Here is a 26357-nt window from a genome sequence, read left to right as displayed (position 1 = left end):
ACAACCATACTCACAGGTAGTTTTTATGTATATATACTGGAGTATGTGAACCAAGTGAATTCCACACAGATGGTAACTATTATATGGTTGAACTTAAATATATACGACTGTCTAGCCAGTGCGGAGGTCCTTTCTTACTCAATAGCAACAGGTTTGCCGGATGTACATCGTAAATAAACAGCATCCTCATGTGCACCGGGAAAGTTCACAATAAAAACATGATAAAGCTTGAGTTACCCTCCCTGCTGTGTACTGAGTTCTACATACAAAACCCATCCTGGTAATAATGGACAAGCATACCCTTACAGCGATTATTGTCAGTCTGGAAATGTTTCTCTCCCATATTATGTTTGCCTTGAAGAGGAGGACAAATTCAACACCAGATCAAAATGATTTAATCTGCTATAAGGTAATCGCAGGAAGGTGAAATTTTAACACCCACAAATATGTGTACAATATATAAGACATACTGGATTTTTTTTATAGAGATGGCTGGATTCATAAGCAGTTTTAGCTGACATGGTCCAAATAATTAAAGTGAACTTATGCCTGTATTTCCTTGAAGTGTAAAAGACTGTCAACTTTCATGTATATTGAACAATTTTATCCAATGTCAGGTTAAAAGTTTGCGTTCTTTTTGTTAAAAAAAAAAGTTTTACAAATTCCTTTCTTAATAATCCGGTTGCATTACTACCGTATATTGTTTGTGCCTAAAGTAATTGGCACAATTAAGTTAGTGCAGTAAGGAAATGGATTTCCAATTAACCCTGATTTCATTTTCCTGTGTTTTAAAAATCAATGCCACTGGCTGATTAATGTGGACATGTTAATTCTTTAAATCCCACAATGTACAAAAAGTAATTGGGATAATGTGTTTAAACTCATTCACCCCTGAAGACACATTTGAACTCTTCCAATTCAAATGTTGGAATCGTTCATCGTGAAATTTCAGGGATGAATAAGTTCAGTTGTAACCATTCACATACAATTACTGAGCATACAGTGGTATTTTTTACTTGTGATCTGTTTCAGAACTTTACCTAAGAGGGAGTTTGTAGAAGTCAGTGTTGTAATGAAAATTAATTTAGACATTGCATGTCCAGATGTAATCACACGTAACATGTCACAGACATCAGTGGATTAGTACTCTAAGGTTTAGGTATGATTAGGTTGGTGACCATACAGATGTGTTAATTAAGCTTACACAGGTAGATGTTGGCCTGATAAGGTTTTTAGTTCCAAGTTCAAAACAGTTTACCAGAGTTTTAGGTAATCAGTTTGTATTTCATATATATATATATATATATATATATACCCTTTAATGTTCTTAAATGTTGGCCAGGTGTTTTCCTTTGATCTACCTTTAGAACCCTATCCTTCAGCACACGCCATTTTATGATTGCGTAAAATATATTGGTACGACTGAACACAATGGTGGTTCATGGTTATTACGTCCGCTGTGCAAAAATCTATTCGGTTATGTATGTCTGGCGCCCAGTGAAATATATAGGCACAAATGAAAAATCATTTAATATTCCATTGTGTACTGTGATGACTGTATTAAAGGACTGCCAATACCAACGCTGTAATGATGAGCTGACAACTGGCGATCAATTACAGGTTTTACGAATAGGTAGAGAGGCTTAATGAACTTCTCGCGGCAGGTGACTGTCTGGACAGGGACTTCCTGGAATGAGTATGGATGTTCCAGTGGGAATTAATAAGCACTGGCAAGTGTTACCTGTACTCGGTGTTAGATACCTGGTACCTGTACTCAGCAGTCATTGGCTTACCTGTCAGGTGTTAGTGCCAGGTAAAGCAGCAGTCAGCACCTGAAACAAAAGTCTAAGGGTTGCTAGCTTAGCAGTATACAGGTATTACATCACTTGTGTGTATGTATGGACCTCAGAATAGAGCTTACTGAGAATCAGACATAGAAATATCAATAATTCTATCAATATGTAACAGGTTATTGACATTGATCGGTTTTCTGATGAAGAAAGCATGATTTCTTTGTTTTCACTGGATATCAATAATAGTTTTCTACGACAGTTTTGATGTTGACCATGCAGAGATTGAGGGACTACTGACCCCAGTCCCTATCATCAGTGTAATTGGCTCTCGTTGGTGCTTTTGAAACTGATGTACTGACAGAAAATCGCCAGGTTTGAAGAAAGTTCTGTCTGGTTTTGAATTAATTGGGAAATGTTCATCCATTTCAGATGAGGGTAGCACCCACTGTGGCAGCCGTTAGGATGAGATGAGTAAACAGGCTGAGGAGGACTACAGGGCCTTGGAGCTTTACCTCATACAGGCGGAGGTAGGTATACTTAAGGGGAATCCTTCACACACTTTAAAATTAGGGGGGACTCTTCACTCACTTTTAAATTGGGGGGGACCCTACACACGCTTTAAAATTAGGGGGGACCCTTCACACTCTTTAAAATTAGTTGGGGGCCCCGGGGGGACCCTTCACATGCTTTAAAATAAGGGGGAACCCTTCACACGCTTTAAAATTAGGGGGGACCCTTCACACATACACTTTAAAATTAGGGGGACAATTAACAGACTTTAAATGTGTGAGGAGGACTACAGGGCCTTGAAGCTTTACCTTATACAGGCTGAGGTAGGTATATGTAGGTGGGGGGACCCTTTACACACTTTAAACAGGCTGATATGGACTACAGGGTCTTGGAGCTGTACATATTATCTTTAATAGGTAAATTATTTGTCAATATGGGTCAACTACAATTTGAGCATGTAACCTTGGGACTCTTTAAGACGACTTTTACCAAATGAGCTACATGTATGTAGTTCACAGCAATTCATTTTAAATTCAGAACATAGGTTAAAACAGACTTACATAAAGAACAACTCACCTGAAACACCCATACTTCCAGCCTGACAGCTGCTCTGCCCTAAGTGCTGGGAGGTTAGATTACAGTAGAGAAAACAATGTAACAAGTTACATTTGTGTCCTCTAACACTGCTCTATTGTAATGGAGACTGAGCGAGTCATGTTGAGTTCACATAGGACACATCAGTACTGTCACCTAACGGATCTCCCGTCAAATCCAAGGTCAAAAGAGCGGGACGTTACTTGTACAGGGTACATTACACTGACAATTTGACAAACTGATTGATTTTTGCTCCAACAGTGTACATCTTTCAAACATGTTACTAAGACAACAAAACAAGATGCCATTGTTGAATAAGTTAGAAAATGTCTAAAAGATATACTGGTTCAATTTCCAGGTGAAAATTAATATCTGGAAGTTTAAAAGTTCATTTTGTTTGTCCAGCGAGTCATATGATCTTGTTTATTATGTTTTCAGGAGGAAATAGATTTGACCCTATCGGGTACATTCAGCCCACAGGACTTTTGTAGGGAGCCGTCTGCGGAATGCCATGGAAACAATAACAATGACCTGTGTACCAGCGACCTCACAGAATCATCAGGCGAACACGTCAGCAACCTTGACATTGAGTCAAACAGTTCATCTATCAATTATCAGGACAAAGGGGAGATAACTGATGTTAGCAAACTTGATTTACCTGGACTAACTGTAGACTCCGGGTACTCCAGCCAGCATAGCAATGACCTTGACAATGACCTCAACATTGGGATTTCCAGTACTGCAGCTCCTGTAATCTGTTATCAGTATCAAGGGGAGATAACCTCAGACAGCAAACATGACCTGGCAGGGTTGCCAGTGGACTCCACGCCACTCAATGGTCAGGGCGAACAGGCGGGTTCTGTTGATAAACACAGAAACAAAACACGAGCTGGCGATTATCACACAAACAAGACGTCGCTGGATGGTTATCACTACATACCTGAGATAAGTGACGGAGACAACTACTGTTTCGGTGACAATGACCTGGTGTGCAGCAGCGTGGAAGTTGGTGATAACCAAGATTTAGGAATACTTTGTAGGCGTGGCAGGTCCTTACATGATAACAACTGGAATCTCAAGGTTGGTACTACTGTACAGTATTAGTTCACCGTAGCCCTTTTAAGATCTTTGTCTCACGTCAGTGTTGTCTTGTCATTTTGTCTAAATTTTCGTACAACACCATGCAGATGATGGTTTAATCATGATGATAATGGAGACAAGGATAAACGATGTACAGGTATGTAATAGGATTTGTTCTATAGAACGATTCTGTATAGATGCAGGTTGGTTAAGTTATTATAGTTGCAGTGTTAATCATTGAACATGTTTCTTATAATAACTTTTTGAGTCCCCCATATTGTCTTTAATATTCCTTTTTGTCTAAACTGTATATACCACTTGGTTATGGTTAAGTCGTCCTGTTTAAAGACAGAAATGTGGTATCTGATAAAAAAAATCTTTGGAACGAATATCGGGTTCAAGTGGATGATAATGCTATAATCTGTCAAGATAATTTGTAGTGATATGAGGATTTGTAGAGAGGCTTTGCTCTACGTTAAAGCTGCGAGATATGTCCAACCGCTTGGTCCTGTTGATCGTGGAGGCTTTGGTGGCAGTTGAGTACCAAGGTTATACAAGAGTCCTAGCACTAGCTAGTCCAACAAAGACGAGCTTTCAATTTGTTCAGCATTTTTCAGACTTTCAGATGCTTGCCCATTTACTATATCTCTGCCATCTTAGGCCTCTTCATTGTAAAGCAGGAGCTGATCCGCTCTGCTACCAGTCAGGACAGTTGTCATGTTTTCTGAAACATAACCAGGAAATTTTCAAATATTCCAACCTCCTAAAAGTTCTGACATCTAACCTACCATTGTCTTTGTAAGAATAAAGAGGAAATAACCTGAATTTAACAGGAAAATAACTTTTCAAGCACTGTACCGGAGGCTTGCATATCTTCCACAAGTACCCATAATGTACAGTTGTACATGCATCACATAATATTTATTGATGGAAAAGCAATTAAGATTATTTTTTTTATTTTTTTTATTTTTTTATGTTTGAAATTCAATTCCCCGTCAGCTTATGTCATCCAAGTTGTTATTGGGTTTTTAGGGGGATTAAGAAAAAAAATTGTTGTACTGTAGGGTTATAGGGTGTCATATTTTCTTCATTAAAATCACATTTACCATAATCTGTTCCTGTTTGGAATTAATACAAATGCTATTTGCTAGATGTGGACTTATGTGCTAGACTGAAGGATATTTCATAGTAAACCCTTTATAGTTATGTCATTGCTATAATTGATGTTGTTATGAGTGAACGCGTAAAATAGAGCTGTTACACAAGTAAGATATATTGGATATTCTCTAAAGCGGGATCAATAACAAACAATTTGTGTAAAAGACATGTCTTTGATGTAGAAATGTTCCACTTGTGTGCTGACATCACTAAAAGATTGATGATGATATGACAGAAATCGTGCATGTCACGACCGTATTATGGTCGTCAGATGATGGAACGACAGAAATGTGAGATTTGATGGAATCATTCCCTACCATGACAAAAATAAATAAGATACAATAAGTGTGACAGAGCTTAGCTGTAAATAGAATTGGTTTGTGTGGAAACATCATAAAACTGACAAAAACCATTGTAATGCTTGCTTGACATAGCAATTTAAATTATACATATTTCAAATCAATTTGGAGTAGAAATTGTGATTGTTTTCTTTCAGAAAGATAATTTCCTCCTGCAAATGAAAGTGTTTATTTTTTTCCATGCCCCTGTAAATTTGAATATAAGGATGAGGGGTTGCTGCATGCTATATTTAATATTCCTGTCTCAATGCATTGTCTTTGCTCAAATAACTTAATTTTTCAGAACAGGTTTTGATCTATGGTCAAGCATGATAGATGAGTTCGTATTTGAGGATGCCAAGGTCAATTCACTGTTACTATTTATAAAAAATGGTCACACAATGAGTATTTTCACANGGGGGGGGGGGGGGGGGGGGCATTCATGTCTTCTTTTTCATTGTATGGAACTTTTCACATTTGAATGTTGAACTCTGGGATGTTTAAAGTAGACAAGAACTTTGTGTATATGGAAGGTTGACCATACCAATTCCAATAGCCTTACAAAGTGTTGCACTGACCTAAAAATGGAGGATCGGCTGGGTAAGGTCAGGAGGGATCAATGAAAACATCTACAAACAAATGTATCCACCTCATGCCAAGGTTTAAAGACTTTTACACAATGAGCTTTAACTCTTTGTTCTCCTGTATGTATGTGTTACAACAATCAAAATGCTTTGGGTACATAAAATTTTGTAATTCAGGCTGGTGGCACTTTTCTATTCTGAGATCAAGCTAACACAGTTTAAGCTGAGATATATACAACCGTTGAAGCTGGTAATCAACTTTTAATGCTGTTGATAAATCACTCAAGATTTCACTTGCCTTTCTGGAGCCTAGCTAAAGAAAATATCATCGTTTTGAAGTCCAAAATATCTGCAGGTTTTGGTATTAAAAAATATGAAAATATCAATGATTCCATTTTCACCTTATGTGTGACATTATTGCATCAATCATTAGCTTATATTGCTTCATAAATTGGAGCCCTGTATAATTTCCGGTGTATATGTAAGACCATCAATGATAAATACATTTACTGGCAACTAGCTTTGAGAATAATGAATTGGGGTATTTAGGATGTATTAAGAGTAAGAGACAACGTCGATTCCCTGTTGTAAAGAAATATCCCACTTGACTTGCATTTAATGATAGCTTGTACAATGAGTTTTCATGTTTATTTAAGTCATATACTGTTTCACGTTTCAAGGGTGTGCTAGAAATAATTGGATGAAAAATAATTTGAAACCAAGAAAAAATGTGATATTTATAGGTGGGGGAATCAAAATACAAAAAAAGTTTAATTGATCTACTTGAAAAGATAGTAGAGAACTTGTTTATTTGAATGGCAATTGTTGTACTTGTGGAAGTAACATGATAAAGGGATGTTTGATTTTTTGTGTACCATCTTTGATGTATGTAATGCCCCTAAGTGCTAAGTAATGGGAAAAGATGTCATTTAAGGATCCACGTACAGTACATGTCACTGCCAAAAACTGTAACTATGCATTCAAAGACTGTGTTTTTCTGACATGGCTTTTATAAGCATTGATAACTACTTTCTGAAAAGAAAATGTGAACCCAGGTCTTTAGATTGTAAAATATACTGTCACTCTCAAAACTGACTGAGCCTTACCTGGTCGCAGAAGTGTTTTGGTCAAACTGTGCTACGGTTGCATTCAAAATGAAATTAAGGATCCCCGTACCACTGCCTAAAACTATTTGTTAGTCAAGTATTGGAAAATGGGTTTTTTCCGTCATGACTATAGCTTCAATAAATCATTCAGAAAAGAAAACCACGACATGAGGGACTTTTATGGGAAATCGTAAAGATGAAATAAACAATTTACGACAGTATAGTATAACAAACTCAGTGGGGCTAGTATAACAAACTCAGTGGGGCTAGTATAACAAACTCAGTGGGGCTAGACCAGGATTCTGACCCTGGACTTCAGATTGTTATAGCTTAAATTTAACCGACGGTCAAGCTACCTGGTCAACAGAAGTGTCCTTGCCCAACTGTACTACAGTTATATCCAAATGGAAGTTATAGGGAAGTTACTGTATATATATAGGAAACAACCCAGTGAAGTGGGACATGCAGGTATCCTAATAAGGCCATAATAAATTATTTGCTAGATTCTCATCCCCGCCCACCCCCTCTTTGAGGCCCCGCCCCAATTTTTTTTATTTGCGAAAAAAAAAAGAAAATCCGAAATCTGGAATTTTTTTCCGTTTTCCGCTTCAGAAATTAGTTTTATATTATCAATTTCCGGTTGTAGAAAACTCGCCGTCTGCAAGTATGGTTTTTGTAATTCTAAAGCTGAAACGGCAACATGCCGTTCTTAAAGATTGGTATGGGTGTTCAGTAGCCGATACTAAAACAAGTATTTTGCTACTGAACAAGTCTTTCATGAATTAGCCGAAGGAATCTGCGCCCGTCGAGTGTGGTAACAGGGCCGTTGTGTCGGCCGGTAAATCGAAAGTGGAACTGACCCAGTGTGATGGCGCATGTACGGTGGGGGAAGTGGTGTCGTACCTCGGAGCTTATTTAGAATTTAATATTGATGCTGATACAGAAGAGCAGTCGGCAACTGCCAGTGCGAAATCCGACGCATTTACAATTTTAATGTCGGGATTTTCTAAAGCAACACATCTACCGGCAAAGCATGGGAACGTCGTAAATGACAAACTGAGAATGTACAATGATATAATCGACTGGTTACACGATCAGAAAGTTGGATTTATGAGTACAAATACGGAAACAATTCCATTCTTTTCTTTCCTCATTTTTAACAAAAAAATAAAGATGAATGAACACTGAACATGGTACTTTATTGCACTATTTTAACACATTTGCAACCATTTCAAATTTTAGGAAAAATTAAAATTAAAAAAAAAAATTTGCCCCCCCCCCCCCGCCCCAATTTTGAAAAGAATTTGGATGAGAATCTAGCAATTAATTTATTATGGCCTAAGGGGTGTGCAGTTGGACAGGGATACTTAAATTGAAATGTTCAAATATTAAGTTGCAAGAACGGACAAGTGTGAAATGTGAAAAGTGTTATAGTAAGATATTTTGTAATGTTAAACAATTCTTATAAAACATTAAAAAAAAATCATAAAAAAGGGAAATGTTCGCATTAAAGAAAAAAGTGCTTTAACGATTTCCTACATTTTTTTGGTACAAATAAACTGTATGCACATGATTGATGTCCCCTAGATACCCTTGGCGATTAAAATATTGATGAATATTGCAGCAGACTGGCTCCAAATCAATCCAAGGTTGGATTGTGCATATTTATCAGAAGTGTTTTGGACACATCTGGGACTGTCGGCTGTCATATTGTTGGGGCAAAGTAGTAAAACTGGAAGGACACGTACTGTATCCCGTGGCACTATTGTATATGTTGACAATTAAAAAAATGCACATTCTATCTACATACAGTGGTTTTAGAAAAGTATATGCTAGCATTTGAAAATCCAACCAAGTCCAGCAGATGTTTATCGATTATACTTTTTTTTTATATATATACAGAACTTTATAAAATATAACCAAGTTTGAGTTATCTCCCTTGAGGATATTTTGTAAACGGTCATGGGACTTTTGCACTAAGATTGACTGCGCTTTTGAAAATTTAAATCAATTTGAATTCAATTTATAATAACATTTACACAGAGATGGGTTTATTGATGATTGCACAAATAAATCCAAACAATTACATTGCATGGAAATTTGATTTAGGTCCAAATTCTGTCTTAATTTTAGCAAGGATTCTGCCTGCATTGAAAATTATTCAAAATGAAAGTGCAGCAGATCTCTTACCAATATATTTGTGTTTTACCTGAAAACTGGAATACACTAATAGTGTGTTTTACCTGAAATAGTGGAATACATTTGTCGTTCATTAATCAGCATTCTAGATAAGAGCAGACAGGTGAAAGAACCTATTTCAACGTAGATAACATGTAGATTGCCATGAATTATTCATGAGAAGCTCATGGTTGTGACTTCATTAGGGACAAACAGGCAAGCAGGTGTGTCCAGTAGATAAATTAGCCCTGATACATACTATGGTAAACGTCCTTAGTTCTGATGCATTACGGTAAATGTTCTAACTAAATGTTCTAACTTCTATTTATTACCATAAATGTCCTAGTTCTGGTGTATTACATAAATGTTCTGGTGTATTACATAAATGTTCTAACTTTGAAGAATTACTATAAATGCCTAAGTTCTGTTGTATTAGTACGGTAAATGTTCTTGGTTCTGGTGTATAGTATTACATAGTGTTTTAAGTTTGATGTATTCAGGTAAATGTCCAAACTTTGATGAATTACTACAAACGCCCAAGTTGTGGTGTAATTACCATAAATGTTCTAGATTTGTTTGATGTATTTACCATTCATGTTTTAGTTCTTATGTTTTATGATAAATGCTCTAGTGTATTACCGTAAATATCCTAGCTATGATGTATTACCGTAAATATCCTAGCTTTGATGTATTACCGTAAATATCCTAACTTTGATGTATTAACGTAAATATCCTAGCTTTGATGTATTACTGTAAATATCCTAGCTTTGATGTATTACCGTAAATATTCTAGTGTATCACCGTTATCCAAGCTTTGATGTATTACCGTAAATATCCTAACTTTGATGTATTAACGTAAATATCCTAGCTTTGATGTATTACCGTAAATATTCTAGTGTATTACCGTTATCCAAGCTTTGATGTATTTGACAGGAAATGTTCTTAGCTCTGATGTAGTGTATAGTTAACACTGTTTGACATATTATGAACTTATCAATACTATTACGGCCTGTGAGAGTTAAAAGCCTAAAACAGTGAAATTTAGGACTGTTAAATACTTAAAACTTTTACAATTGCGAAAAAAAAGGCAAATGATTGCTTGTTAATTCAATGAACCTTTTGGAATTTGTATTGAGAGCTTATTGAACCGCTTTGATTTTGAGGTATAAATTGAAAAGTTGTGTGTAGATTGGGTGCTACCAGTAATGTGATAAATACAGAGTGTTGGAGTAAGTATATATATACAACATGCTTTGTTTCGGTATATATGGTGGTATGGAACCTGTTGAGTTACTAGTACATGTCGATGTGTAGACAAATTACTTTGAAACGGAAGGTACTGTAATAGTCTAATGAAAGCAAGCTGTATGTTGCTGATAGGAAGCTTTTAAGTTAGTGAATTACAGACAAACAATGGCAGTGGCTACCAGAGACAAGAATACGATTACTTTTCTGATGTATTTAATAGTGTACTGACAGAGTATGATAAAGACTTCAATACATTAACGTGAATATCCCTGGATACTGTATAGAAAGTGTGCTGTACATTCTGACAGTTATGTACCTGTAATGTACACTTAGAGATTACCAGTGGGTGATAAGTTCAAACGACCATTAAACTGTCTGGACAGCAGTGCCAATGTCAAGAAATAGATCGCAAATATGTCTTCAGCTCTTTTCTTTTATGATAATGTTGAATTAAAAGGCTAACATGAGATTTTTGACTAGATTTTGAGTTCTCTGATTTAGATTATGAAGGAAAATTCCTTTTTGAAGTCATTCAGTTTAGTGAAATAACTTTGCATATCTTATCGATATTTGCATGTATGCTGTTAGTGAAATTGAATTTTGGTAATTGGCACAGGAAAATAAAGTAACATTGAACTTTGGATTCTAACTCGTTCACCCCAACATTTTTAAACTGGACTTGCCCTGTCGTCTTTGATTTGGTAAGGTTCAAACGTGATTTCAGGGGTGAATGGGTTATAAAGTCTAAATTGTTTCCTATTTTTATAGACACTGGATAGAATGTAACACCTTCAGACAATTCATGTCGTTATTGACAATTTTTTTCAAAAGTGCATATTTAAGATTTATGCTTTGATATCTTAATTACGAAGTGAAATGATAGACAATTCTATTTAATAATAATTTATCTAGGTCATTGAAATGGAAAGACTATTCATTGTAGTGGAATGAATTTGACAGTTCATTAAAATAGAAAGACAGATGGTAAAGCTTATTGTCATAGGGGAAGGTCAAGTAGGGCATTACTAATGTAAACTCTATAGACATCATAATGGGAGAGGAAGTTCAGGTCAGATTTTTAATTACAGATCATTCACCTGATTACCTGACCAGTATACCTGTGGTCACTATAGCGGTCAGTTAAAGACTGACCATTAGAGACAGTACACCTATATGTATAAGGATGAAAGGTGTACACATAGGTGTATACATGCTTCGTATGGGAGGCTAGGGGATGACCAACAAACGTCAGAATCTAATAAAATCAAATTTAAAGGTACATAGATTCAGTGGAGCAGAACAACTTTAATAACAGATAGCTAGAGTCACCTCAAGTGTACGGAATGATGGCTGTACGTGTAAATACGTTTTGTTGTGGTGTGATTTTAAGACGTCCCCGCCGTTCCTTGATGTGTGGTAAATGTGTTTTGTGACCTAAAGATACAGGATGGAATTTGAGAATCGTTGAGATGAGTATGTGGTGTATCTACGATGGGTGGTAATTACATTTGTTCCTATCACGAAGAGGTGCAGGAGTGTTAGGTGTACCTGTTACACGTGTTAAATCAGTAAAGTGTCTGCCGAGGCCAGCCAAGGTATGTGTCTTGATTGTTGTAATCTAGTCTGTGTATGATATTCATAATATGTCATGAACTAGCGTAGGAAATTAAGATGTCTACAGATGGGTATATATGTGGGTTGTCACTTGGAGAAGTGTGGGGGGGGGGGGTTAACGGTACGAAACATTTTCATATATACAGGTGAGAGTAGCCCATGTATAATAGATAAAGTATTACAACAAACATTTCAACCTTACACTTGTCCCAAGCAAACTACCAGGACTATAAACACCAGGTTTTATCATTTCTTAAGTCTTTTATTTCCTCAACTGTAAAACCATCATTGTAATTTATATCTTCCACAACTATCAATTCTTATCTAGTATATAACTCCTGAGTGAAATAAAATAAATCTCTCCTCAGCTATCAACTTTCTCAACTAACAGGTAGATCGATCTCTCCTCATGATCAGCTATCAACTTTCTCAACTAGCAGGTAGATCGATCTCTCCTCATGATCAGCTATCAACTTTCTCAGAGAATCTTTCCTTGACTTAGCTATCAAGCTGTCAACTCTCCGGTGTTTTCTCCTCAGCTTTCAGTCCTGGTTGCATCAGATAATCACTTCTTGGCTAGTTACCAACTCTCACATCAGAAAATGTCTCCCATGCTACTACCTATTGACTCTCACATAAGAGATTTTCTCGGCTCTCACATAGAAAATATCTCCTCAGCTATTGCACTTTCAAATTAGAAAATCTCATCATGTAACAATAATCAGCTCTCACATATATAAGGAATCTGTCCCCACTATAATCACCAGTCATATCACATCTGATCTCTCGTTGCCTGCCTTTCCATTATGTATACAGCCTAGTATAAATTACATCATTTCCACTGGTAGGTTGACATATCTCCTGGACAATTAACTATTGTAACCATTTAAGTATTATGTTCAAGAATGTGAATATTTTCTTGTTGTTATACAAACTATTTCAAGGTAAAAAGAAAAATCATTTCCGAATCGTGTCAACTCTGTTAAGTGAGCATTAAAGTTGATCATATGGTAGAGTGATTTTTACTGTAGCTTACCGTAGTTCAGGATGGGGGATCCGCTGGGCTGTCATACCAACCTGCAGTGACGGCCTTTAGCCTACCTGGCTGAATTACAAGGACTTAAAGGAGGTACTAACAACATGTGCTCGGGGACTCGGCTGCGTGGCTGTACTGGAACAATTAGGGAAATGTCAGGTATCTAATTGTCACAAAGGGAACCAATACTGGACTTTGGACAAGATATACGGGCAGTTTCAGTGTACAAGATGTGAGCTCAGTGTAACACAAAACTGTAATTAGATAGTGAATTAATCTGTACATTAAACTAAGGTAGATTACTTTCCAGCAGATTGTGATGAATGGATGATTATATTTGCCAACAAAAAATCAAAAGAGATGAAGCTGTGTTGGAATGTATTATCCTCGACAGCGAACTGTGTTGGTCACCGTCCTGTTGTCAACGTAACATACTATAGTGCTCCGGCTAATCTCTGATAGTGGCCAGCACTGGCTGCATGGGATAAGGTACTACTTCAGATTTTTCGGTGGAAGTCCAAACTCACCTTGCCCCAATAAAGACTTATTGGACAATAAACCCTGAAAGGAGTGCATGTGGCTTCCAGTTTTGCATAAACCAGATCAGGAGGGTTTTTTACTACCCAATAAACCCGGGATCTGTGGTCAGTTATTGACTTGGTTAGTCAATATTGCTGGACTGGGGACACAACACACAATCAACTTGACCTCAATTGGCAGAGTTAACTGTTAGCCTAGTATTCATAGCCTGTATGTACAGTCATAGTGTGACCATGTGCTAATGAGGAAATGTACACTTCACGGGGATCTATTATATTGATAGCTGACAACATCGTTATAGGTAAATACACGCACACAGCGTTAAATCAAAATGTTGTTGCCACATATTAGAACTATGGGATCTACTGCGATATTGTTGTGTTTTTCCTGATTCTGTCGTGGATATTATTTTTCGTCATGACGTACAATCAACGTTACAAGGAGCCTGGGTACAGGTATAAGGATACCTCATACCAAATCTTCCTGGAACTTCAGCGGAGGAAGGATATCAGATTCCCTAAACCACTGGTATGCAATCTTGTATTGGATTTACTTACGTTGGGGGTAGGGGAAAAGACAGGGGTCACAAATTAAAGCATGAATATATTTTTTTCTGTGAATTTCAAAATTTTCAGCTTTTTCATGATGATATTTTTCAAAATCTCTGAAAGCTTAAGAGGTCTCAATTTACATACGATGAAAGACAGACATTTTAGATATGTAGAAATGGGATTTTAATCTGGGGATTTAAAAGCTTTTTGAATTTAATTCCAAAAGGTGTCTTGCATAAGCTTGAGTTAATAGGCTCAACACACATAATATACGGCTATACAACTTGACAGCTAACTTGACTGCATAAATCTCAGCCTGATGAATGCCCCACCCATTAATCATTCCCTATATATAGACCTTGTATATATGTATGTTCATAAATTAAACATTTATGCAATGTAATTATATGCATGAGTAATTAATGAGCCCCTGTCATAGTTAATTCAATGGTGTTGAGTCTAGACCTGCATACTGGGTATTGTCCTTATCAATGATTCCATTGTTTTGTTCTGTGAGCTAGAGATAGGTGAAATAAGCACACTGCTGATCCTTTAATATACAGATTATCCATAACTTTCATATTCAATTGTCATGGAAGGTTTTTAATCTCAGCTCATGTGGTTTGGAAAATTTAATTAATCTCTGAACACTGTTATATAAATGCAATACAGTTATCAATTTTACCGAGACGAGGTTGAGGCTGGTTTAATTTGGATTGTGAATAATTCCATTGTTTTGTCCTTTTCAGAGATAGGTGAATTAAGGGCGACTCTGAACCTATTTACAGAATGGAAAATGTTATCAATCTCTGAGCACTATTATGCAATTCACTTCCCAATGTTACTGACAAACATTTATCTGCACAAGATTGTTCTGCTAATACGGTAAATCTGTTATTAAGAAAGAAAAAAACCAAATGTCTAGAAGTAATGTCGGGCATACTTTAAAGTTCAGCTTTATCTTAAATCATCACAAAGTTCTCCAGTTTTTTCGTGTTAGTAGTTGTGACATGGCAGAAATACATAAAAGCTGTATGAAATGGTTTAAGGTTTCACGGTCATGTCACCCTTTATTATTATCAATATATACAGGGCCTTAGGCACTAAAGGTCATATTACTAATTTACCAGATTACACACATCTCAAAATTAGGTAGTTTCTACTCGACTGACACAAACCTTCACCTTGTGACCCCCTAATTGTGTTAGATTATCTCAATAACTGTAGGAAGATGGGTCTGTACAGGAGATAGTGCCTTTTGACTGTTGCTATTCAAAGCACTGTTAGCTTAACTCATTCAACCCCTGCAGTTTTAAGCTGGGCTTGCCCAGTCTAAGATTTGGTAAGGTTCAAATGTGACTTTGGGGGTGAATAAATCATGAATCATCAGTCATTGGATATTCTAATTATTGTTATAATGAACTGTTAATGCTAGAGATATGAGATCCCTTAGACTATAGTAATTATACTGTCTGTCTCTGTCTGTCCCTCTACACTTTCATTTGTAGAGATTATCTCTGTATCGAAAAGACTTATCTTTTTGAAATTTTGATATGGTGGTACATATACTGTGATATTTAGATGTTATAAATCTATTTAAAAAAATGTCAAGGTCAAGGTTGCTGTTACTAAAAAGAAACCATGAGGGGTGAAGTCAGGCACATGGTACCTGGCCCTTGCTGACCTGTCAGTGTTTTAGTTTATTCCAGTTTGGGTTTTCAATGAATGTTGTGTTTAAGTTGACGTCATTTTACGATACATGTTTTTGAAAATATGAAAATTCTTTAAAAAAAATGTTGCATATGGAGTTAACTGTGCATACACGAAATAAACCTACTGAATTGGTCCTGCACCTTTTTGGCAGAGACATTTAGGTAACAAACATTTTCAGACACCCATTCAGTATTTTAAGTAGAATGCTTAAGGTTTTGCTGAGTGTCTAAAGCTGTTTTTGTTCAAAAGTTCAGATAACATTCCTCCACACTAAAACAAACAATATATTTAGACTTTAGAAGGGAAATATTGAATTGTTAAAATCTGCTAATTGAGCTTTGTTTAACAGTCGAATCCTTGTTTACACTGCATGTGCCTCGGGCTGAATTACCTAGGGCCTAGTTATTTTAACAATTACGTTTGACTTTTGACTAAACCTCTCTCAACTTGAACAGCAGATACACCTGCATACATATATAGATTTTTTTTTACCTTTTTAGAATTTATTCATTCATGAATATATTTTTGTAATTGAATGGTGTTCCTTGGTGCAGGGCCAATGTCGTGTTTATGATCGTATCGCGACCAGTGTTTGTAAGAAAGCCCCGAAGACGCTACAAGGATACGAGGGTATATTTACCGTGAGGAGTATGTGACGCCGTGTTATGATATATAATACATAATGATGTTGACCTGTTCAAATTACAGGTACTTATGTACAGCAATAAAAATTCTGTCAAGCCAATATGGGTAAATATTTATAAGTTTCTGTCAATCTCTTTATCAGTTATTATATGAATTTACAAGGCTTTCTGTTAATGTTTTAAGGTTGGTTATCATTGTTAGGGTTAAATCTTGCCTTAAGATCTGTATTACCTATAAAGGACAGCCAAAATATATATTACCTGGTGTGAAAGAGATTATGTATGTTTATTAAAACTCGTTTCATTGATCCTGATGTGTTCAAGGTCACCTAAGATATACCTTGAACACACAAACATGACATTTGCAGATTTCCACACAGGTATTCCATATACAGGTACACAGACACATCTACCCTAGAATAGACAACAGGATCAGATATGGTCAGTTCTTGTTGTATCCGAAATCGTGATGAAATCGTTATATGAGACATAAAAATTGATAATAGGAGTTTTATTGTATCTCAAATACATTGTCTTACTTGCCAACTTTTGAAATTTTTCATAGGGGAGATTATGTGTGTTCAGAATTAAAAGCATAGATAAAATGTATGTATGTACACCCGTTGTTTAAAAGTATTGTTTTCCCCCTAGGGTTAGGGAGAAAACAATACTTTTAAACAACAACTTTTGAACTGTTCTTTCAGATGAAATCATTATATCTTAGACAATAGGAATAGTTTAGCAAATTCACTGGTCAAGAATGGTCAAATTGATCGAGGCTCCAAAATCGGAGTTTCCCTCCAAAATAGGGAGAGTAGGCAAATATGTATTGTTGATATCTCGGAGTCAAGAGTACCAATACAGCACCACCCATTATAATGATATTCTCCTTTTATAAATTAATATATATATATATATATATACATAAAACATTGACCATGCCATCATTTTGTGTCAATGGAACTATGCAGACTTTTAAAACATTAACAGTGAATAGGATGATGCACTGTATCTTTAAAACTATGAAATGTTTGCAACAATAAGAATTCTTGAACAACAAGTTGAGCAGCACTGTTTATGAGTTATGGTAATGGTTATGACTGGGGAAACGTCTGTCTGGGCTTTAACGTGCATATAAATTCCTTGTTTAACTATTTTTTGCACAGCCCAGATTGTGGCGCCCGTGTCGTTTCCTCTTTCACGTGTCAGAATAGTTCTAGAATTGATTTGTCCATTACCTGGTTACTTGAATTTGATTTATGCAATAAGCTTCGTATAACGAGCTAATAGAATGCATAAGTCTTTTATGTTAAAGCAGGTGAAGATTTTATTTCTTTGCATTAAATGTATTCGGTCAAGTAAGAGGCTCGGCTCATTCATAGATAAACTTAAATATACCACATTTACATCGTACAACCTGGATATAACACAACTGGTTTCATTCCCCACCTTGAGTACTGCCAACATATTCCGTTGTCCCTTTTTTTCTGTTTTCTTAGGAATTCCTTTATACGTTCCTCAATCAATTGCCAAACCCCTAGATAATGCAAAAAATGCTCAGGCCAAATTGTGGCATTATGATATATATGAAAGTTTTACTGTATCTTAAATTTAAGTAGGAATTATTTAAAGGCAGTATTAGATTCTTAGTGAGGCAAAATAGTGTTCTTGCCAGAATTCCTATAAATAATAGGTACTCGATGCAATTCCTTAGGGCCTCTTGTTTTATGTAAAAGATTTTCTTAAAAAATAACCTGTGTCGTTTTGAGGCATACACTTGAACTCATTCACCCCTGAAGACACATTTGAACCCTTCCAAGTCAAAGATTAGAATAGTTCATTATAAAATGTCAGGGGTGGATGAGTTAAGGAAACAAATTCTTTTAAATGAAGAGGAGATGTATTTTGAAGTAAATTCAGTAATTATATAGATTTGATGCTGACCATTTTAAGAAGACAACTTGGTTCAAGATTCATTTCTTCTCTAGACATTGAGACCTTACAAAAATGCAAACATATATTATTTCTTTATTTGGAGTGAATTTTATGACAACCATTTCCAAAAGGCGATTTATAATAGTTCAAGTTTTATTATTCTCTAGAATTAAATCGTGACCTCGATTGCTTAATTGACTGACACCCAGCACAAGAAGGTATCATTGAAAGTAACTTCTATTTATAACCATTTCTTTCATGAAATAAAATACAGTGTCTTTGTGCGTGTGTACCTGCTATTAGACACCAGGACCTTTGTAGTCTTACACGGTTGACAAGACTTAGGTATTGAGGATGAACCCCAAGGTATCCACCCCACATATTTACAACCTGGCGGCCATCCTATCGTAAAAGTTCACTGGGCTTGACGAGATTTTATTTTACCTGACCACAGGTATTCCATTTCCTGGCCAGGTGACTTATCACAAGTATTGCTTGATATTGTAGAGTTTGGCACGAGGGATAGTGTTTACTTTAAATCGTGAGTTCCCGGCCCAACCAATATAGCTCTGTGTAGCAATCCACTGTATTAGCTCTTTATCTGCCGTAAGAAGGTAGCTAGATATTAAAGGCAATTGACCTCAGTGGGTCTAATTTACCTGGTAATACCCATCACAATAGCAGTATTTAAACCTATTCTCTTTTACAGTAATGCTACACTGTGTATTTGATATAATATTTGTCAACAAGAACGACCCACGCTAGACATTACCTGTTCTACTTTGGAAAATCTTTATTGAAGAAACCCAGGTTGAATAGGGGATTACAAGATAGAACAGGTAGATAGCCATAGTGTCTTGTTACGTAAAGGGTTAGGCAGGGGGTCTGATCTGTCAGCACAATTACAGGTAACTTTGGTGTGTCACGCTTATTATAAGTACCAGTAGCTGTAGTGACCGAGAAATATTAAACCCAGTAGGTCACAAAGTTACAAACCTCTCTGTACCTGGATGTTCATGTGTCTTTAAGTGTTTACCTGACAAATGGTTAGTTAAGGTGACACCCAAATTTGGAAGTGTATGTTAATTAGGAATATTTGACCTGGATTAAAACTTCAGCAAGCTTGACCTTATATGTATGGTATATGTGTGTTTATCTGCATGTTCATGGAGAAAGTACAGGTGTACACACTTCAATGATACCTGGACAAATAGACAAGTGTTATGCGATATTACGGACCTAATTGAAATTACAGGATTTGTTTTACGTCCTTTCAATATTAATATTGGATTGTTGCGTGATTTAATGTGAGATCTGCGTGTGTTACATATAACCATACGGAATACCTGATAGCGACAGATGATATATTAGGACCGCCTTGACTCTACTCCTCCAACGTGCTACAGGTAAGGAACTCTAATTAACCGAGGTAATAAGTATGTGACTTAGACTAATATCTTTAGGAAACATCCCATCACTTTATACCCTGGCCGTGTGGCTATATCTGAGACATTTCCACACCTGGTAAGTAAGTTATGCACCAAGTGTCTGCCTGACACTTGAGAAAGATAATTTGTTGGCCGTAGAATATAGATATTTATATTCGCGGTGACATACTCTACCCTTCTATAGCTGACACAGGGAGTGGATGTGACCTCATTTTACGAAATTCCTGGCGTTTCATCTATTTTTTAGGTAGATAATGTGTTGATAGTTAATATTATGTGTGTGTACATGGCTGTTGTGTAACAGTGGTATAAATAATTACAACTTTACTGATAACTGGTGTGTGTATGTAATGTAGATTATGTTCTGTGTTTTGGCTCAGTAGTGTGGGTAAGGGTGTAGACAGGTATAATTTCACGGTCTGTGTTTGTCAGGTATGCTAGCTAGTGTACATGTAAAAGACATCTCAGGCTCATGCATCCCTATAGCACTCACTGTTCAGGTAAAGCTCTATATATATATATACTGATTGATGTACCTGTATTGTACCTATTGTTTTTATGGCAATGTACTCCAAATGTACCTGTGGTTTCTATGGTGATGTACAAAGCTGTATTTCACCTGTTGTTTCTATGACAATATACCTCTAGATTTTGAAAAAAGACAGCTTACCTGATTAGGACCCAACATTAGAGATACAGATGCTGTATAGTAATCCCATTATCAGTCTGTCTGTCCATCCACACTTTTCTTTCCAAAAATCATCTCGGAATAAAAAGAGACTGTTTTTTATACTTTCACTGTGGTATGTAGATGTGCAATAGGGGTTTAAAAAGTTTCGAAGTTTATTATCAAGATCACTGTTAATGGGGAAAAAGTTGGGGGGGGGGGGTGTCTTGCTGACCTGTCAATGTTCTAGTATTGTGGGGTAGGGTATAGACAGAATTCTAGTTACCAAAATGCATTCTCTCTACTTGGTGCTGTAATATTTATTTGCACACTTATTCCCTTTAGGGGGTTTACCCAATCTTTCTGTGGAAAATTGAGCCTGTCATGTTAAACAATTTTTCTGAATTTTCACCTTATTATTCATTGTGGTGGGTTGGGAAAGTGTTCCCATTGTATAATACATAAGACGGTCTTTTAGAGGGAAGAACAATAGCAGAAATGTATTTTAGGCATAAGTGTTGGACTCTCAGAGTAAGGACCCTCACATCACCACATGGTATTTACTTATAGGCATATATGACTGGGGCCTTGAAAGACAGGGAATTTGTATGAAGCAAATACCAGATAAAAATAGATTATGAATTCAAAAAAGGGTTAATCCCCTTGGTGATAGGGTTCTCCCTTCCGTGTATGGTTGCTGGGTTGATAAATGCATTACGACTTGGGTTCACGAGTAAATGATTTCATTAACACGTGAACTTGTCACGTTTTGTTATGAGAAGTATCGTGTTTTAGTGCCTGTATAACACCAATGTTTACCACAAGTCAACAGAAGTTTCATCAAAGCATCATCATGTTGCCCGGTAGCTGTGTCGGTGGAGAAGCAAGGGGGTGACCACGGTATGTGCGAGGGAAAACTCCGCCAATTGAAAGTGACTGACTATTAGGTGACGTCCTTCCCATGACTGGCTGTTTGTAGCCATATGAATCGTTTAGGAAATATCAGGTTTTACACCTGCATAGGGAAGAACATGAAAACCATTTGTGCAATATCTTGAAAAAAAATGTCATTTGTGCACTATGAGTGTAACCCTATTTTCCCAGTTATATAGGCCATGCTCACTGATAAGCCCATACCTACTGTGAAACACATTTTACATACTAAAGCACATGCAATACCTGGAAATTATTTTATCTAGTTGCATATAGAATTTGTTTCAGGAGTGAAGTATTTTTCATAAACTATTAACTCATTTATATATCTTTACTCTGGCAGCATATGGTAACTTCCTCACAATTACACTGTCCATGGTCAGGTACTGATTAAAAATTTGCCACCCTATCTGCACATTAAGCTTTTTTTTTCTTTTTTTTTGTGCATTTACCCCCAATTCTCTTATGCTTCATTGTATGTGTAGCCAGTTTTCTCGGGGTAATTGAATGGATATGTATATATTAGCTTGACTCCAGGGCAGCTGTAAGCTTTATAGTCTACCAGAAAGTTGCTGCTCTGGAGTCTCCCAGAGTCGATATTCCTGTTATGTAATATGAAAATGTTGTATTTCTACTTCTGATTGAAAATTCCATTAAGAAATAGGCTAAATAGCATATACAGCTAATAGCATGGGAATTCATATTGAAAACTTAACCGCATTTATTTTCAAGTGTATTTGTGGGGCAAATGTCTAAAGAATTCTGGTGCAAATTAATAAAACAACGTATACTAGATCCTGGTTTAAAAGCATGCGTATCCGTGAAGGTTGGTTCTCAATTTTGATTGTTATTGAGATATATCCACACAAATTATTTCAATTTCAGGTTATGACAAAAAATTGTATGCCAGATTTGCTTTGCGATCCCTATCACATATATTATAAATACCCCTGGAGGCAGCGTTAGATTTCTATAGTAGATTCATCAAGTGGAATATCTAGATTTTACGAGTATATAAAGGATATCAGTATAATAATTTGGTCTAATATTTATAGTCCTTGAATAGGTCGAAACATTTTTATAAGCATATTTTTGTAACATTTTAGGTTTCAGGTTTTATAGTTGATAAGGATTCTGGGAATTTTAACATTTTAAATACTGATATGCAATACAGAGCTCACACTAACCGCTCACAGTAGATTGAGGAGGTGTATGATTTTATCTTCGTTGAGTAAGTGTAACATTAAAAATGTAATGCTTTGATAAAGTGTCAGAATTCACGACTTTAAAGGAGCGAAGTTGTCTGAATCCCTCCGGGGACAAGCCCGTTATTTATTGTGCGTAGCATCAAAGGGTGATGTCAACCGTCAACAGCGGATGACATGAACACATGAAAACAGTTGTGGCTTTGTTTTCAGAAATGTTATGTAAATATTTTGTGTACTTAGGGGAAAAAACTTTCACCTGATGTCAGGTTGGGAAATTTCATGTAAAGTTACGAAATTTGTTGTGCAAAAAACATGTTTGCTTTAATTTCATATGCTAATAAAATATAACATTCAACGCAGGTGTGAAATCATTTGAAAATAAATAACAAAATTCTTCAGTTATCAAATAACCAATTTCCCATTAACATGGAAAAAATGTTTTTTAGATCAGAAAAGAATTTTGAAATATGTTGAGGTCATGTCATCAATGTGAGTGTCTGAATGTCTACCTGTGGAGACTTGCCGTTAAGCTCTGGTGATTTTGAAAATATCAGATATGCATAGAAGACAAAAATGTGTAATGTTTTGGAAGAGGACTAGAATTTCATGTCATTTTCTCTGGAGGTCTCAGTAATAGTACCCCTAAGTGACGAATGATCCCCAATTCTTACATTTAGATAATAGAGCAGTGTTGGATTTCTTCACAACCAGTGATCCTGAGGTTTTTTATGGCCAGTCTTGAAAGCTAAATGGCTGGTTATCATTTTTCTGGTGGTGTGTTGGAGGGTGATGGGTTTGGATAAACAGTTGTTAATGTGATAAGCACCTAAGTATACCTGGACTATCTGAGGGAATCCCGATCCTAACGACCGACCATACCATTGTCTGCTTGTCTCCCCTTTGTTTCTGTGGTCATCCTTGGGTTGTAATTCAAACCCTGAATGCCATGCTTAACCAATTCACCCCTGAAGTCACATTAGATCCTTACCAAATCAAACACTGGGCAAGTCCAGTTTAGAATGTAGGGGTGAATGATGTAACACTTGTAGTCCAGTCTTTTTTATCGAAATTGAAATAATTTGAACCTTTGGAACTCTAATCACTTAATGTAACTTAGGGGTTAATGAGTTAACCTGGATAAGCCTACACAGTGGCATGAATGAACATTGAGTCTTTAAGTTACTGTTCCCCTGAGTGGAAGCATTCTGTGGTGCCGTTTTGTACAGCTAGGTAGACTGGATTTTTTATTTATTTTTTATAGTTAATAATCTGTTTCCAAGCCTTTAAATGGCCCATATAGTAGATCTGAAATATGGCATGATTTTAGTGACTGAAGGATATATGCTGGTACCCATCCATACAGCTGGGTAACTGGAGTATTTACAATTAATTATCATACAGCTATGACACAGCAGTGCTTTAGAATTCAAATATAAAGCTATATTGTCAGATTTTCAAATAACATCTGTAGAATCTGATTGTCAGAACTCAAAAGGGTGTAGAAATTTCACCAATTAAGGGGTAAGGGGGGTACACTATTGTTAAGTATGTCCATGATTAGCTATAGGGTTATTGGTAATTAAGTTAGTATACCCCATATTCCATACTGTTACTTGTATGGGTGTAAATGTGTATTATGGTTGGGGTATCGGGTGTATATATCTTGGGAAGAGTCATTGTACAATTTTCTCTGCTGGGGTCTGTCAGGAATGTTGAGTGTACTTGACCTAAACTAGAGTATATACTTAACACTGTCAGTATAAAGATCCACTCTCAAAGACAGGGGTCACCGTAACCAACATCTCATTATACCGCCATTCATAAGACTGATCAGATAAAAATGGACAATTTAATATCTGTCAATTACCGATTTATTTGAACACACCCACAACACAAGTCTGGAGGTCAGGTAGTGTGTACGGGTTGTGACATTCAATGGATTACCGTAAAAAAAATGATATGTTACCTGAAATTTCACCTGTCCTTTGGAGCATATCAGCTGACAGGTAATAGATGTCTTCTCCTTGTCTATGTCAAAAGTTTATACAAGGTAGAATAAGCAAACCGCATTCCAGTGAAACAGTCAAACTGGAATAAATAAAACATCTTTTGTCCAAGAAAACACAGAATCACGGTTACTTTAAGAGGTCAAATATTCTCATTTTCTTGATTATGGGAATAAAAAATGACAGTGAAATCCACATAAATGACAGTGAAATCCACATAAATGATAGTGAAATCCACAAAAATGACAGTGAAATCCACATAAATGACAGTGAAATCCACATAAATGACAGTGAAATCCATATAAATGATATTGAAATCCACATAAATGATAGTGAAATCCACATAAATGACAGTGAAATCCACATAAATGACAGTGAAATCCATATAAAGTAAGATAATCTCACTATGCTATGAGGTCATGTTCTGGTCCCCTTTTTATACGCTCTTCAAAAGTTTTGACAGGATGTGTTATGGTATGAGGGGCGTCCATCCGTCCACACTTTGATTTTTGTAAGATATAACTTGCTTCATCCTGCGATTGGATGCAGTAAGAGAAACTCCTAAAATGTTAAAAATGTTTCTAATTACACCAAAATGTAAAATTCTTCTGTTTCGAGAGCACTGAATCAATTATAACCACAATGTATATGAACAATTCTTAATCTATGAATATTGTTCAATATAAAAGCAATTTGATTGTGCTCATTTTGGTTAAAGATACCTTGCAATGAAAATTATCCTTATCAAAAATCTTCCTGCTGGTTGAAGAGAAATCTCCCTATTATGTGTTCAAAACTATGTGTTCCAACATCATCACATTACCTGGGAGATTGGGCATTGTCTTAAGACATTTTCTAGTTCTGGCAGAAATATCCTTGTCCATTTACTTTACGAAAAACATATTCATTTATTGTAATTTAATTGTTTCACAAAAAAACAAAAAACAAACCTCTACGTGGTCCACCATGGGGGTTCATTTCCCCGACATTTTGATGATAAAGCAGGGAGCTTTTATAATCCACTGCAAAACTATTCATGATATTTGTTATATTCTGCAAGTTCAGCAACGTTACTGAGAATTATTTCAAAATGTTCCATCTGCCTAAGGTCTGCAACCTTTTATACACAACAAAAATGATGAAACAACAGTTTACCTGTTTATTACAATTCGAGATATTTAAATGAGGCAGATATCAAGATAAAAGAAAATACAAACTTATACTTTGGCGTATCAGGGGCTACTCACTCAACACAATAAGCTAACTATATACAATACTACAAAAACAAACATGTACTGACGAGGTAGCCTCCTAAGCAAAGAAAGAGGCCACAAGGAAAAACAAAAAATATATTCTCAGCAATATATTTTAAGTAGGCCAGACAACTCTTGAGCGATTCAAGACAGGCCAAATGTAAATATCTAGTGAAAGTTCTTGAGCGATTCAAGACAGTATACATGTAGATATCTAGAG

General features: G+C 36.1%; 1 protein-coding gene across 6 annotated transcripts in view; it reads left to right on the top strand.

The window, feature by feature from the left end:
• Nucleotides 1-26357, top strand: part of LOC110452430 (rho GTPase-activating protein 7-like) — a 215867-nt gene that overhangs the window by 74728 nt on the left and 114782 nt on the right. For 3 of the 6 annotated variants that reach the window (XM_021500950.1, XM_021500951.1, XM_021500954.1), the window contains 2 exons: nt 2223-2320; nt 3336-3977. In XM_021500950.1, coding sequence (XP_021356625.1) covers nt 2261-2320; nt 3336-3977 — 702 coding nt within the window. In that variant the 5' untranslated portion in view covers nt 2223-2260. Of the gene's footprint in view, nt 1-1560; nt 1875-2222; nt 2321-3335; nt 3978-11889; nt 12185-13234; nt 14308-26357 lie in introns of those variants that run through there. The other 3 variants (XM_021500952.1, XM_021500955.1, XM_021500956.1) reach the window with 3 other exon arrangements.

This window comes from Mizuhopecten yessoensis, unplaced genomic scaffold (genome assembly GCF_002113885.1).
Source record: "Mizuhopecten yessoensis strain PY_sf001 unplaced genomic scaffold, ASM211388v2 scaffold6683, whole genome shotgun sequence".
Lineage (NCBI taxonomy): Eukaryota > Metazoa > Mollusca > Bivalvia > Pectinida > Pectinidae > Mizuhopecten > Mizuhopecten yessoensis.
The sequence above is the reverse complement of the archived record's forward strand: the minus strand, read 5'-3'. Positions and strand labels throughout refer to the sequence as shown.